Below are 16,169 nucleotides of genomic sequence, written 5' to 3'. Positions count from 1 at the left end.
AATTTACAGTGGTGCCTTTTTGTTATTGAAAATAGACTTTAAAATTTTGAAGTGTAAATCGAAATCAAAGGAATGTTTCGACGTTATATCGTTTTCATTAAAACAAGAATGTTGATGGCTAAAATGCCGCCTTACACAGAACATTCGTACCTACCCCAGCTACATCAGCTGCCGAACCGAACCATTCGAAGAAAAACTTTGCGATTTAATGCCATTTTAGCCTCTATTCGTACGCGTTAATGGCTATAATGGCGTAACTTCTGGTCGGTAAGACAGGAAAGCTGTCAAAAGTGTACGTGCTACGATCATTCTCGTATAAAGATTGTTGAGACGCTACAAAGGATATTGTAAGGAGTGGAAAAATGCTGGAGACGTGCGCCCCTTCGGCAGGAGATAGACGCGACAGAGAAGAATGCGGGGAAGATGACATGGCACCGCCAGCCGTGACGTAGGAGCCAAGGAGGGCAGGGGGGGGGGGCGAGGGGAAGTTATGTCGTTTAAGTTGAAGATTTATTGGCGGTACGTACGATTAATCTGATGCTAAGCTGAGATTATGTTGTGTTTAGTCGCATAGCTGGAGGCAGTGAATTAATGACATTTTCTCCCATACTTTAATGGTTCACGGGATACGCTCACTGATAATTATTCTCGGATTAAAGTCACAGCCAGCGAGCTTCTTGTTTGTGTGTATCGCTCTATTCCAAATGTATCGGTTTTCGATTTGTTTCACGAAAGTAAAAGTCTTTTTGTGTCTGATAATAATATAAAACTAGTTTCGTTTCACCAAATGGGCGTGTTTGAACGATCTTTGTAGGCTTTAAGTGGTCGTATCGAACCCTTTTGTGTCCTTATCGCCATTTTACACCAATGCCCTAACCTAGATCACGCGGCTTCGCAGCTACAATGTAATTGGATTCCTTGATGTCTGATTATTATCGTAAATACCAACTTACTTTGGTTTTTGTAGAGAAATTGGTTCGACAGATTTGCTCTGTATTTTTTGCAAATAGAAATAGAAAGTAAATTGAATTCGGAAAGTACTGTGACCATGTTTGGCAGTTTCTCGTTTAATAGAAACAAACGATATGATATTGTGCCTTTTACCGAATTACGTTATTCATTTTAACATAATTGGAGATGAGAATATTGCTACACATTGGGCATAATTCCAAACTCAATCATATCACTACAACCAAAAAATACTCCATGACTAATATTCTTGGCAGACAGATGATACGACCAAAAATCTTATTAAAGGCACCATTTGAAAAAATAAGAAAACGAAAGACATTCTAGTTAATAAACTCAATCAATCGTCTATTTACTATGTGCTTACAAAATTAAAAAATAAAACGATACCAATGTTTATATAAGAAGGTTCCTAAGCAATCTTTTTAAAATGTACCAACATTTCAGCAAAGCGCTACACCTTTCGTATCAACCGGTTGAATTTAAATTACTTATTTTATTATTTTTATTTTTTAAGCTTCGCCTTGCTTCACTCGCTTCTCTCGGGCGAGTGTTTGTCTTTCTATCTCATTAATTTCTCAGCTTTCTTTGCTTTCATCCAGTGTTGCTGTACCTTGTACAAAGGGGCGTTAAAAATAAACGTACTGTACTCACTTAATAGGATACTCAGTGTAAATTATAATGAAGCAGATTCTTTGTGATTTTCTAATTAAGTTAACAATCTTTGTTATTCGTTCTAAATTTAGGAATTTGGAGTGGTGTCTCTTACCTTAACTATCAAACTACTTAAGTTTTAATTATTTAAATAATAATTTTTATATAAGGGTCTTTTGCTAGTTTCTTCGCCCGCCCCTTATGATGAAAAGTAGCCTATGTGTTATTTTCGACTATAATCCGCCCCTGTTTGAAATTGCATCCTGGTATCTTCAGTCGTTTAAACATGACTACTATTTTTTTTTGTATTTTCAATGTATAGATTCGACTCTTCTATAATTATATTATGTATATGTAATGTCTGCCCCCGAAGGGGCAGGCAGTGGTGCACATGAACATTAGGTACGGCTTGTACCGCCACTGTATTTTTAATGTACATTCATGTTCCATCATTTGTGTTATAAGTCTCATGTAATAGGGGGTGAACCTATTGCCATTTACCTATTAAAACATGAGTAAGTTGTCCGAAAAAGGAGGCGATATTATGTTTTCAAACCTTTACTATTTTTATTTATCTATGAAATTACTTAAACATAGTTGGACTAGCCTGTAAACGAACAATTCGGATCAATATTTCTATAAATATAACAAAATTTTTACTCTTTTTTTAGTCTTTATCAGATTTCTCGAGTCACGTACTCAGACTTATTTTATTATTAAATCCACAATTGTAAGGGGGAGAAAGTTTTGTCGAATTATAGAGAATTTGGCCAATTTATTGTTTAACTACTTGGAAAGTGCGTTAGGCTATTGTTCGATAATTTTCGAAAAACTTATTTAAAAGTTGCCAAGTTGATAAATCAAAGTATTCCAGTATTTACTAAAGTTTTGACGTAAAATATTGTGTTTTGAGAACCGTTATATTTTCATAGTTTTCCGTTAATTGTTTTATTTCAACGGCGAATAAATAACTCCTTGAGATTTTAATCAAAACTTGTTTTGTACCGATGTAGAGGTTTGATTTGGATTTGTATAAAGTAAATTGTAGGCTTTGATTTAAGTTTTGTGATACGAGAATAAGTTTTTGTTTTAGGCGAACAAACCTAAATAATAATTTTCTTAATCAAAGTCTCGCTGACTGACGCACTTATGATTGTTGAACACGCAACGTATCAACAACAATTTAGATTTGAAATTCTCAGTTAAACAGTGTAAATTAAAAAGTAAAAAGGTTTCATTCAAAAATGTTCAATGAAACTTACTCACGTAACCAGTAGCAGCGCGACTGTCGCCACGGTATGCTGTTAATGAATATGAGCCATAGCATGGCTTGAAACCAGTCGAGTTCCTTGTCAAATAATAACTATGATCACTAAATAATAACTTCATTTCATACAACTCTTTAAACTAATGAAGTTCAATCTTCAATCTATATTTCTAAGCTAGTCAATGTGGTTGCCTTTAAAACGTTTCCAAAGGAAAATCTGAAGGCGAGTCTTGATTGCGTTAGTGCTCAAAGCCGGTTAGCCTAGCAATAAATAGTTCCTAGACTTCCTAGGAGCAAAAGGCTTTAGAATGAACCCTTACTAAGGTAGCTTACTACTACAGGTACATTACAGCATCGAGGAAGTAAAAATATTGAAGGTTTTATGGTATTACTTGTAATTATGTGGTAACTGCTTATGAGCCATTGTTCAAAGTAATCTAAAGAGATAAGTTATGTTTATTGTCAACACGGTTTTATACCAATTACATTAACACATACAAAGAGAAATGAAACAGTTGTGTTTTTTATAATAGTACGCGCAGCGTGCGGTTCTGAAAGTCATGTTATACAAACCAGTCCGTTTCCCTACTGATGAACTGTATGCTGAGCTGCAAATACCTAGGGTAAGGCACAGTTTTCTTCTGAACAATTTTATATGACACGCAATCATGTGAAAATATTTCCAAATGGTTTTGTTTTCATAACTTTTATAAATCGATCCAAATAATGGCCGACAGCGAGTCTATTGCAATTACTATCACAAAAACGTTAGACCGAATACATATTTTTGTTTTCCAATTAATAATATTAATACATTTGAAATAAAATAAAAAAACCTTAAAAAAACATATTTTTGTAACATAGAATATTTGAAAAAGTGTTCTAGAACCGATACGAGCGGCCATTTTAATTTGGACGCATTTTTTATTGTTCCCACAATAGTCACGTACGTTATTGTCTATTTAAATAATTTTAAATACGGAACGAGCGTTTTGTTCGTAGAACGTTAGAAATGACTGTTTTTTATATCGAACGCGTGACGAGAATAGATGTTGGTTTGTGATGCTTGTTTCATCCAGTAGGAGCTATGGGATCTTTATCTGATCGTTTGATGGGGGATGCAGGCCTGTGTTCAGCAGTGGATGCTTGTCTCATATGACTGGTCTTTGACTGCCAATAGAAGCCGTTGGTCACGGTGACCACCGCGGCGTTCAATGTGTTAAAGAGTAATGAAAGGAGTTTCTTACTCGTTCTTCGCCATTTTAAGCTACACTTTGGAACGAGCACCTAGTTTCACTGATGGACAGACTGAAAGACTATTGTTTATTTCTTTCTTTATTTACGTTTAAGAAGTACCTAAGTTGAAGTATTTAGGGTTTAATTGGAATAAATGATTTGACTTTGACTTTGAAAAAAGCATTCACATTTTGCCAGTCAATTTATATAGATTCTAATACGCAGTTAGCAATGCTATGGTGTAACTACAATGTACTTATATATTGGAGGACTCTATACTATTAGTGAGACAGGGAAATAGACACGACTATTAATTATTTAAAGACATATTATATCTTCAACCGCACATTGAATGCCTAAAGATGTATAATGATATAATGTAGCACATGGCGGTGTGAGCACCCGTTATAGTTACATATAAGGCTATACAAAACCAGTTTATCGTGGTCTCGCGTTATATGATCTTTTAGTACATTCAGCGGTTAGTTTACACTGGTCATGCATAGCTTGTGTAGTCTGTGTACCAGCCACTTATCCAGTGACTAACCGCAATTGTGGCGATAGTTGTGAGCGGTTCCATTCTCCGGCTGTCTCCTAATGTCTTATCGCTTTAGTAATTTGAGGTGGGTTGGCGGATTGTGGTCTCAATTTCTCAAGTATTAAGATTGTACCGCATATTAGTTTCACATTTTGAGCACTATTGTTGTTTAGAATTGTCAGATTTTGATTGATTATCTGTACATTAGTATCGAGTTCTATGATACCACCACAAGACAAAACGCAGACTGTCTTCATCAACATCAAGTTACTAAGTTTCTTACAATGTAATATTTAAGCAGGTAAAAACAGACCTAAGTCACATAACATTTACAGACAAAAATGAACATTATAATTTATTACCTTAGGGTGCAATTACCCCTGACGATCATGACGTGAGCAATTCAAGAGAAACATTGAAGGATCGTAAAGCGAGTAACTCGGAGGGATATTCATAAAGTCTTATTCTTTACTTGTAGCCTGTAGCCTTGGCTCCCCAACCAGTCATAGACGATCGTAATTTTTCATTAGGGGGGAATATAAAAAAAATATTATCGCGGGAATAGCCCGTGATGGCCGGACTTATATTAAAGTAAGCGGATCAGAGCTTTAATAATAGCCCGTTTTAATATTAAAATATGGAAGTCGTGATGTTTTGTACGAGAATTGACGGGGTTTAATAATCTGTGGGAAAATGTCGGAATATATTTTTCTTTCTGGAATTTGTTGGTACACGGTAACTGATGGATCTGAGGTTTTCATTACACAAATTAAAAGATTTTTTGAGTAATAGCTTTTTTAACCCCCGACGCAAAAAGAGGGGTGTTATAAGTTTGACGTGTCTGTCTGTCTGTCTGTCTGTCTGTGGCATCATAACTCCCGAACGGATGCAGTGATTTCAATTTAGTTTTTTTCGTATGAAAGGGGACTTATCTGCGAGTGTTCTTAGACATGTTTGATGAAAATCGGTTGAGCCGTTTTAAAGTTATGGGCGGTGAAAGTGGGGAGATTAGCCGAAGGTCTGCAAATATACTGGAATGGGGTCTCAAATTAAACCGCACTGAAAGAAGATATTGAAAGATATTATTTTTTCGTATTAACAAAAATAAAAAATTAAATAAAAAAATAATAATCAAAAATTTAATAACAAAAATATAAAATTTTTAATTTAACGTTTTATTATAAACAAAAAATCTTGCACCAATGTAATCTTTAGCCTACTTATACAGAAACAAAAACTAGTAATTAATAAGTCAAAAAAAATAAAATAAAAGCGAACGAGATTGACCTCGAATGTAATCTTTACTTTAACAAGAATCGAAATTATAGTAAGTATATGTAATATACTAAGCCTAACTTAACCTAACCTACCTATAAAAAGTATAAAATAAAAAATTAAATTAAAAATTAAAAAAACCCCCGACATAAAAACTTAATTTCCCTTTAAAAAGTAAAAAATAATAAAAGAAACTTAATCTTAAAGTACCTAAGAATGTACTAATAATTCTAAAAAAAAATACGTCTCGTTGGGGGACCGCTTTCATACGGACTGTATACCGCCGCCCCCGCGCCGCTATATTTCTAATTTCTGCCTTATAGTTAAATACTTAAACATCAATTTACTTTAATGTTAACACCAAGCATGTGATACTTATGAAGAAATCGTTGATAAGTAAGAAATAATTAGGAGCGGTCCCCCAATTATTGGTGGGACCAAGGGCTGGTAAACTAACAGAGAAAGTGTTACAAACGTCACACGTGCCCAAGGGGGAGCGAATGTTGTTTCGAATGTGTTAAGATGGGTATAAAAGTGTCCAAATTAATAGGAGTAAAGTCTCTGTTGCTACTGATTGCTGACGCGTTTGTTGATAAACTGACAGCTACCAAAAGCGACGCCAGCCAAAAGCTGACGTCTTATTGTTGGCTGGGTCCATCGGCAACTGGTAGCTGCGGGGGTGACGCTTGCGCTCTTGTCACATCGCCAGGGTTGATACCGCTAGGTCCTGGCGTGGGGTGCAGCAGCTCTGCTGTAACTGAGAACGTCAAAGATCCAAGAGCTGGTGGTTGCGTGTTACTCACTGTACTCTGGCTGAGTTCTTCCATAATATGTTGTTCTTCATTTTGTGTCTTTTGCGCATTCACTTGATTGATTGTTTGGTTTTGAGCCGTCAGTTGCTGGTTCGTCTCGTTATCCTCGAATTGTGCAATACCTACAGTTTCTGGATCCTGTGTAACAACATGCTCAAGTTCTTTGTCACATTTATTTTCATCCAAGCCACGCTTCAGGCTTTCAATCATTGTATTGTATTGTTCTCTCTTCTTGGCCGTGTTGGTTTGTAGCTCATCAAATTTGGAGTCAATTTTGCGTATCTCGTCCTTGTCTGGTTGCATGGTTTTGTAAAATTCTTCTTCCCTCATCATGTTACCTTTGACTATTATATTTTTTTCTTTCGTAGTATTTTCATTTCATCAATATCAGCTTCGTATGATTGTTTTAACTCCTCGATCTTCTGCATAGCTTCAGTTTGTCTTTGAAATTGTTCCGTTTCATAATCCAGTGAGTTTTGCAGTGTTTGTTGTTGGTCTTCCAGCTGAGCTTTCTTTTCTCTGATGCTCTGTATTTGTGTTTCCATCTGACTAATCTCCTCGTCATGCTTTATTTTTGCCTGTTCGATTTTAACTTTCTCTGTTTTAAATTCGTTTTTCAATTGATCGAGTTCCTCAGCCTTCTGTATTTTCTCTTCATCATACTCTCTTTTTAGCTCTTGTATTTGTGTTTCCATCTGACTAATCTCCTCATTATGCTTTGTTTTTTCCTGTTCAATTTTAACTTTCTCTGTTTTAAATTCGTTTTTCAATTTATCGAGTTCCTCAGCCTTCTGTATTTTCTCTTCATCATACTTTCTTTTTAGCTCTTGTATTTGTGTTTCTATCTGACTTATCTCCTCATTATGCTTTGTTTTTTCCTGTTCAATTTTAACTGTCTCTGTTTTAAATTGGTTTTTCAATTGATCGAGTTCCTCAGCCTTCTGTTTTTTCTCCTTTTCATACTTTGTTTCTTGCTCCTGTATTGCCTGTTCGATTTTTAATATTTCACTTTCCAATTCTTTGAGTTCATTTTCCCTCTCCTCCTCCCCCTTCGCTTGTTGTTGTATAATTGTGTTCAATTTAGTAACATTTTTTAGTAACATTTTTTCATGTAGTAACATTTTTTTGGTTTCTTTAAATTTATTTAAATCGTTATTATTGTTTTCTGCGCAATCCTCCAATTTTTTTTCCAATTTGTCTATTTGATTCTGCAGTTGTTTACATGTATTTTGTATTCTAATAGTAAGTCCTATAACATTCAATTCTAGCCTATTACGCTTGAGTTCCGCCCGTTTTTCCTGTACTTTTTTCTTCTTTGATTCGTATTCCGTATGCTTTGAACTGCCATTATTTTTTCTTTTATTTTGTGGTTTCTTGTTCTGAGAGAAAAACAGAAAATGTGTGTAAGATAATGTATTTCGTTAATTCACTGTTTAAAGCGGAAAAAAATTAAGGTACAGGAGGTAAGTGATGAAGACCTGGAATCTAGTTCTAGAAATCATGAATGGACCTAAATATAGACACAAGCGCACCTGGAATAATGTTTGTAGGCTACCCTGTGAAGTATCTTTACATAAATATCATGTTTGTTCAGAGCTCCACATAGGTTCACAGTATTCTACATTTTTTTTTTTACATTTAATGGGTCGACGTTTGGCCGCTATCTCACCTGATGGTAAGTGATGATGCGGCCTACGGTGGAGCACGTCTGCCCATAAGCAACCTATTCACTCGGGCCTTGAAGACACCCAAGTTATACCCATCAGGAAACACAGACTCCGGCAAGGAGTTCCACTCCCTAGCAGTTCGCACAAGGAAGCTTGAAGCGAAGCGCTTCGTGCGAGTGGGTGGGATATCTACCATGAAGCGGGGACGCCTCGCCGATTGTCTTGTGGTTCGATGATGAAAAGGACTAGGGGGAATCAAGTTGTGCAATTCCCCCGCACACTCTCCGAAATGTACCCGGTAAAAAACGGAAAGGCTTGCGACCTTGCGCCTGTGTTCAAGGCTTTGAAGCCGGGCCTCCACAAGCGCATCATCGTTGATGAGCTTCTTGGCACGCCTTTCAATGTGTTCGAGCGCATCCAGCTGGTATTTGGCCGAGCCGTCCCAAAGGTGAGAACAGTACTCCATACATGACCGAACCTGCGCTTGGTACAGGCTCAGCAGTTGTTTCGGTGTGAAGTACCGTCTCACCTTCGAGAGGATACCCAACTTCCTACCAGCCAGATGCGCCTTCGACTCTATATAAGAGCCGAAGTTAAGCGTTGGCGATAGAGTTACGCCCAGAAGCTCAAGATGATCCGCTACCGGAACGGACACATTTCGGAAAGTCGGAGCCAGCGGAAATTGACTCCGTTTGGCAGAGAATAGACACGCCTGGGTTTTGGTAGCGTTGAACTTGACCAAGTTGGCGTCACCCCAATCGGAGACCGCCTTCAAGGACGAGTTCAACCGTTCGACCATGGATTCTCTTAGAGACCGGATCTGTGTTCCGCTAGTCCGCGCATCGGACACATACCTTTCAACAACTGTGCTGTCATCTGCATACCCAAAGATACCGGGCTTAAGCAGGTCGTATATGTGCAGCAAAAAGAGCGTTGCTGAAAGTACTGACCCCTGAGGGACTCCGGCGTTGATGCCAAATTGGTCAGACGAGCAGCCTTCAATGACTACTCGAATTGACCGATCCCTCAGGAAATCTGCAATCCATCTGCACAGATCAGCGGGAAGTCCATATGCAGGAAGCTTGCCGATAAGGCTGTCGTGCCAAACCCTGTCAAAGGCCTTCGATATATCGAGAGAGACCGCTATTGCCTCCCCGTGCTTCTCGATGGCCTCGCTCCAAATGTGGGTGGCATACGCAAGAAGGTCCCCAGTGGATCGGTTGCGGCGAAACCCATACTGCTGATCGCTGAGGAGGTCGTTACCTTCAAGGTATGCCAGGAGCCTGTTGTTAAGTACACGTTCCATACTCTGAGACTGAGATTGGCCGGTAATTATTAGGGTCGGCACGACTACCTTTTTTGGGCACAGGCTGCACGTTGGCCAGCTTCCATGCAACCGGCACTTGACCAGTCTCCAAAGAAAGTCGAAACAGGCGTGTCAGGATTGGAGACAACTCAGGCGGGTGGGATTCCGTCGGGCCCACTGGCCTTGTTCACGTCAAGATTACGCAACGTCTTATATACCTCCTTCTGTCGGATGCGAATTTTTGACATATTCGTCTCGCAAACTCTATGGAGAGAAGGAGGCAAAGCGCCACCAGTATCAAGACGTGAAGATTCCGCAAATAGAGAAGCAAACAGGTTCGCTTTCTCTACCGCGGTGTGTGCCCGTGTCCCGTTAGGCCCCAGGAGAGGTGGGAGTGAAGGGCGGCAGAAGTTCGATTCAACCGCCTTGGCCAGGGACCAAAACGCTTTACTACCCGCTGGGTAAGAAGCCAGTTTGTTCCCTATTCGGCCAATGTGGTTGAACCGAGCCATCCGTAATGCCTTTTTGCATGACTTGGCAGCCCGGTTATAGGCTCTCTTCCTCTGAAGAATGTCGTCAGCCCTACGACGCCTGGCATCCGCCCATGCCAAGTATGCCGCATGCTTTCGCGCTTCAGCCCGTCTGCAGTCGGCATCGAACCATGGACGAGTCCCACCGAAAGATGTCGCGTCCGAGAATGGAATGTAGTATTCCATGCCCTGACGCAACACCCCCGTTATGGCATCCGCACAAGCTGACGGGTCTTCAGTAGAGAAGCAGACAGGCCGCTAAGGATAGGATGCAAAAAAAGATCGCATCCCATCCCAATCTGCTGACTTGTACCGCCACATCCGCCGAGATCCTCTGGGACAAGGATCCGGTGGGGAGTACGTGGATACGGATTTCACCAGACAATGGTCAGAGCTACCCAAGGGTGAAGAAACTGACACCGAGTAGCTGTCTGGATCAGTTGTCAGCAGAAGGTCTAAGCAGTTGGCAGTATGCGAGTCGACATCGGGCACCCCTGTGGCCTCCTGGACCAGCTGGGTCAGGCCAAGCGTTAGCGCAAGCTTACGCATTTCCCTCCCAGCATGGTCAGTGCACTGGTATGGGAACAGCCACTCCTGGTGATGGGCGTTAAAGTCCCCCAGTAACACCAACTGGGCCGAAGGGTACCTCTGCCGAGCCGCATCCGCCGTCTCCACAAGGTGTTGAGCTAATCTGGTCGTCTCCAAATCTCCGCTGTGCGACCGGTAGACACAGGCATAGAGAATTTTCTCCATGCCTGTGTCCACCAGTATCCACAAGGTTGAAAAACTGGGGTCTTCAAAGTTTCGGAGACGCCGGTAACAGATGCCGTCTTGGACGTATAGGCATACGCCTGCGCGGGGAACGAACTTGTGCTCCAGGGAAAAGCCTGGGTAGTTCAGGTATGATACGTCCGACGGACATCTGATCTGGGTCTCCGAGAGAAACAAGAGCGTGGGGTTCTCGGTCTCCAGATGGTGATGGACCGCATTGAGATTGGAGTGCAAGCCTCGGATGTTAGAGAGGTGCACTTTGAGGGAGAGGAGTGCAGCCGCTGTTTAACCCTTTTCTTTGCTCTTGTCTTCATAAAGGAGTGTGAGGTTGCTGAGAGGATGGCAGTGAAATGTTCCTCCACACAGGCGACCCCAGACGCGCACTGCAGTTAGCTACATCAATGGGAGGCCAGCCTGGAGACTGCGGGGACGCCCGAGCCCCCCATGAATATCCATCGGGCCCTCTCGTCCGGTCGCCAACCGGCACGATGGCGTATCCATGGGATTTTTCGCTAGATGGCGGGGCAGCCTTTCACGTGTGGCTAGCACGCTAATTGGGCCCCCAACTATCTGCGGTCGGCCAGCGGTGCACCGTGCCTCGGATCCCGCTACCCTCCGCGACTGGCCACCCGATGAAGCTACACCAGCGCGCGCCAGATCGGTCTACCCATAGTGGAGCAAACATCTCGACTCATCCTCTCATACGGCTTCACCGAGCATCGCGGAACACGGCTAGGCCGCTTGGCGACACGGTTTTGCTCGGTGGGTGGTCATAATGCCGTCGGCCGAAGCCTACCACCAGAGTGTCACCTGGTTAGCACCACCCAGAGGCCACGTGTAGGGATTCGTTTTTTTGGGTGCTCTCCTACGGACGAGGGTGACTCAGCCTCCAGCTGATACATAATACATAATTATATTAATGCAATTTCGCAGGAGGAAAGTCAACATGTGCTACATAGGGCTAAGTTCCAATATTTGTTAAAAGACTCAGTGTTATTATTTTCAAAAATCCTCTCTTAATGCTACCTACTACACCCCTTGACGAATGCCCATGCCACAGCTCTCTACGGCCAGTAGTTTCGGCTGGGCGTTGTCTGTTAGTCAGTCAGTCACTCATTTTATACAGACTGACTGGTGAGATACCTTCAATATTTGAGGACGTGATAGTATGCGAACATATATTATGAAATAAAATAACATAAAAATGAAATATTAAATAACTTCTTAGTAAACTTCGTACACAGTACACCGAGAGTCCAGTATTTAACTGCGGAATACATATTTGGACACCGCGCGGACGCACGGGTCGCGCAGTGCGCTATCAACGCAGAATACATACATAGGTACCTACACTGTACAGCTGTTACCTACCTATATCCAAACCTATTCAAATTTCACTTAGTTTGAGAGACATTTCGATAAAAAATAAAGCACCTATTTTTTTATACCAAGTTAACGAGAATCGAGTACCGAGCACTCTCCATAAGTATTGAACGTATCTCACCAGTCATACGGTATATACATATGTATACTAGCTTCTGCCAGCAGCTTCGCCCGTGTCCCATGGGAAAAAAATTGCCTATATGTTATTTCATAATCTATCCCTGCTCCAAATGCCATCTCGATCGCTTCAGTCGTACGTGATGAAGTAACAAACAAGCATACAATCTTTCGCATTTATAAGATATAATTATGTAGAACATAGATAGGTACAGAATTACAAAGAAAACTAAGATTTGTAGAAATATTACAATGTAACTCACTGAATCCCTTGTCTCCCTGGACGGACCGCTGCCGTCGCCAGCGTCAGCTGCAGGTTCTGTTTCAGTTATCTATAAATAAATAAATATTCCATTATAATTATATCATCATTATGTATCTCATATGTATACAGGTTGGCTTGTAATTTGACGTATTCCTTCCGGGAGGTCAGGAGGTGATAACATTTCCTACAAAATTAACCCTGAGGTCCGAAAGTGACTAGTTTCTGAGATATGCAACATTTTTCGTTTGTTGATTGTTTTAATCATTAAATTATTTATAAAATTCTTAAAAACAAATTAATAACTTGATGATAATTAAAAAATTAAAAATTAAAATTATTTATTTCATCCACTTATTTCAATAAATGTACTGTTTTAGGAATTGCCTTTTAAGCAAGTTTTTGCTTGTGATAGGTAATTCCGTTTTTCTAATTTACAGTAACGACATACATAAGTGTGAGAAAAGTAACAATTCAAAACAGTTGGCAAAATAGAATGAACAAGTAAAATTTATCTTTTAGTTTTTAGTTTGCGCTCTTAAGTGTGTGTGTGGGTATGTGTGTTTCTGGTGTGTGGGTGTGGGTGTGTGGGTGTGGGTGTGTGGGGGAGGATTAACGTGCGGATGGAGGATTGAGGTGCGTATGTATTTGTGTGCATGATTGTGCTCATATGTTTTGAACTATGTGACAGTATGTAAAATTGACTCTATTTCGTTGTAAGTTTTGTTTGTCAGCTATTGAATGATTGTTTTTTTGCAGTTGTGGTATGATATTGAATATATGTTAGTGTCTTTATTAAGTTACTAACATATATGTATATAATTAGAATGTGAAGAGAAAAGAGCAATTTCAAAAACATCTTTATTTGCAAAATATTATACAACGTGACCTGCCCTACAATGTATACGTGCCCGACCGGCACACGCTTCCTTGTCTCAGTAACGTTCACTTTTAAACTAAATATGCGTCTCATTTTGAAGGACCCCATTTAATTTTGAAGGAAATTTGTTGTATATCACCTCCCAAGAGAAAAACGTCGAACCAAATCACCTGTGTATGTGGTTAGTTGACACGTGCTATGTGTTCAACATCAATTATGATCAAATATTGAAGGGTCGTCAAGTGATCCTAGTTAAAATTAAGGTTATACCTATATTGTGTAAAGATAAAAATAATGTAATTATTACTCACTAACACCTCGCACAGATCGCTAACATCGTCATCTTCAGATTCGGTTACAGGCATCTATAAAATATAAATAAATATTTCATAAATTATATCCTTATGATAAATATTATTTCTCTAATTATATTATTATTGACAGAGCGCATTAGCCGACATTTGGTGACCTACACTATAGATTATACTATCGGTCTTATCTGCAGTAAATATAAAGGAAATTAAATAGCGACTGCAAATCTATATTATATTTTAGGTTTTTCTTAAGCTGTTGTTCCTGGTCTGGTCTGGTACACACCACGGTGTGTGTGAGTTTGTATGTTTGTAAACGAACTCACGGCTGGGGTTACCAATCGTACTATATTATATTGTATTGTACTATATTTCGAGGCTCGGTACTTGTATATGTATACTGTTGAAGAAATATAGGGTACGCAAAAATACTATATTTCCGTACGCCCGCCGTTGCTTAATTAAAATAGTGTAGGCAAAAATGTATGAGTTGCAAATATGTAATACCTAATTTTATACTTGAATACTAAAGTACAATAGCGTCAACGTAACTAGGCGCGTCTGAAGTGAGCGTGAAGAAAACTATTACTGCAATATTAATTTTTTAAACCTAATGTACTAATAAAGTTCCCTAATCAGTAACAAAGTACAAATAAACCAAATATTAAAATAAACAAATTTAAACACAAAACAAAAACTAACAAAATACTTAAAAACTTAACAATAAAAATTAACAACAGTAATAATGAAATATACGAAAAGTTTTGTAACCGACTGCACTCAAGACAGACAGAAGACAGAGATAGTGACACTAACACAACGCAGATGCTAACGTGTGACAGAGACATATTACCGGGTACCGAGTATTGCCGAATAAGCACGAAGATTCACGAAGTAACCAAAAAGGGATGTCCAAGTGGCGTGCGTGAGGGTGTTGTTTAATCGATTTTCTTAAAATCGATTACTACGAGACAAATTACTTATCACACAAAAATATATTTGTTGTTTTAAATTTTCTTAAACAGTCGTTACTCAAATAGTCGTTAATGATAACTGATATTCAAGTAAATCATAACTTTTAATTGAGAAAATACTTTCTTTTAGTTTTATTTTAATGTCAAAATATCGTGTATTAATGACAAAATTAACTATATTTGTAAATCTTATTTCATTAAATATATATTATAAAAAAATAACAATAAACTCTAAATAAAAATATCAATTGCGATTTTTGACAACCCCAACAAAAAATGCTGGCAACCCTACTCACAGCACAGGAGAAAATCCAAGATGCGTGCAACGTTTAAAAAGGTGCAATATGAAAATAATATAAACAACAGATTGTTCGGCTCGAATAAACCAACCAATCGGAGTCTTTGTTATTTTCGATTACTTTGAAATGTAAAGCAAACTCATACTAAGGGTACAGTATTGCCATCAAAACACTAGATGTCAGTAATGCCTACAAGTAACACTGACACGTCTAAACTTGTTCCACTGAAATGACAAAGAAACAGCACGAGACACATGTAACTACATCTCAATCTCTTAAACTACACGAAATCTCTTACCTCCAGGTCACACAAGAGTAAGATGTTGCCGAATCCAACCTCACCTCAATTTGTAGATATATTGTGAATTACAAAGTAATTAAATTTGAAAGATTGATAAAACACAAACACCTAAACTGTCCGTCGCTGCATTCCAACTGGCTCGAGTCAGTCGATAAGCTGGCTTCGGGATGCGTCATATCTACCATATCATATCATGATACTGCGTAATTAGGAATAGGTATGGGCGTTTTTAGATTTTTTCGCAAGCCGATACAAATCCGATTTCACAAACCGATTTTAGAAATCGATTTCAGTAGCGGATGTCATGTCGCAAACGCAAACAAACTAATTCGAACTTGCTTAGGTACTGGACAATTCGCTTCATTTCTTTTGTTCTTCCATCAGATATCGTATGATAGAAAGAAAGGAAGAATGAAACTCGCTGTCTCTCATTCCAACTAAGTATTCGTTTGGTAGAGTGATAGAGAACGAATGAATATGAGAACTATCGAAAACGCATACGTTAGATTTGTTGCCTTGGTTTGTTTGACTTCAGATTATTCTATATTCGTGTTTTTTATTATTATTCGTGTAACCTATGATTTTAAGTTTTCTAAAATTAATTTTCTCATATTGCA

General features: G+C 39.1%; 1 protein-coding gene across 1 annotated transcript; it reads right to left on the bottom strand.

Moving 5' to 3' along the window:
- Nucleotides 1-5,781: 5,781 nt before the first annotated feature.
- Nucleotides 5,782-15,713, bottom strand: LOC118264699 (coiled-coil domain-containing protein 18-like). The gene is made up of 4 exons (XM_035577299.2): nt 15,550-15,713; nt 13,979-14,032; nt 12,789-12,857; nt 5,782-8,130 (listed from the first exon to the last, which is right to left on the bottom strand). The coding sequence occupies exons 2-4, from the start codon at nt 14,030-14,032 to the stop codon at nt 7,099-7,101; spliced, it is 1,155 nt and encodes a 384-aa protein (XP_035433192.2). The 5' UTR covers nt 15,550-15,713; the 3' UTR covers nt 5,782-7,098.
- Between the last annotated feature and the right edge of the window lie 456 nt (nt 15,714-16,169).

The sequence above is a fragment of the Spodoptera frugiperda genome, chromosome 26 (genome assembly GCF_023101765.2).
Source record: "Spodoptera frugiperda isolate SF20-4 chromosome 26, AGI-APGP_CSIRO_Sfru_2.0, whole genome shotgun sequence".
NCBI classification, from domain to species: Eukaryota; Metazoa; Arthropoda; class Insecta; order Lepidoptera; family Noctuidae; genus Spodoptera; species Spodoptera frugiperda.
Note: the sequence above shows the minus strand (reverse complement) of the source record. Positions and strands in the feature narration are given on the sequence as shown.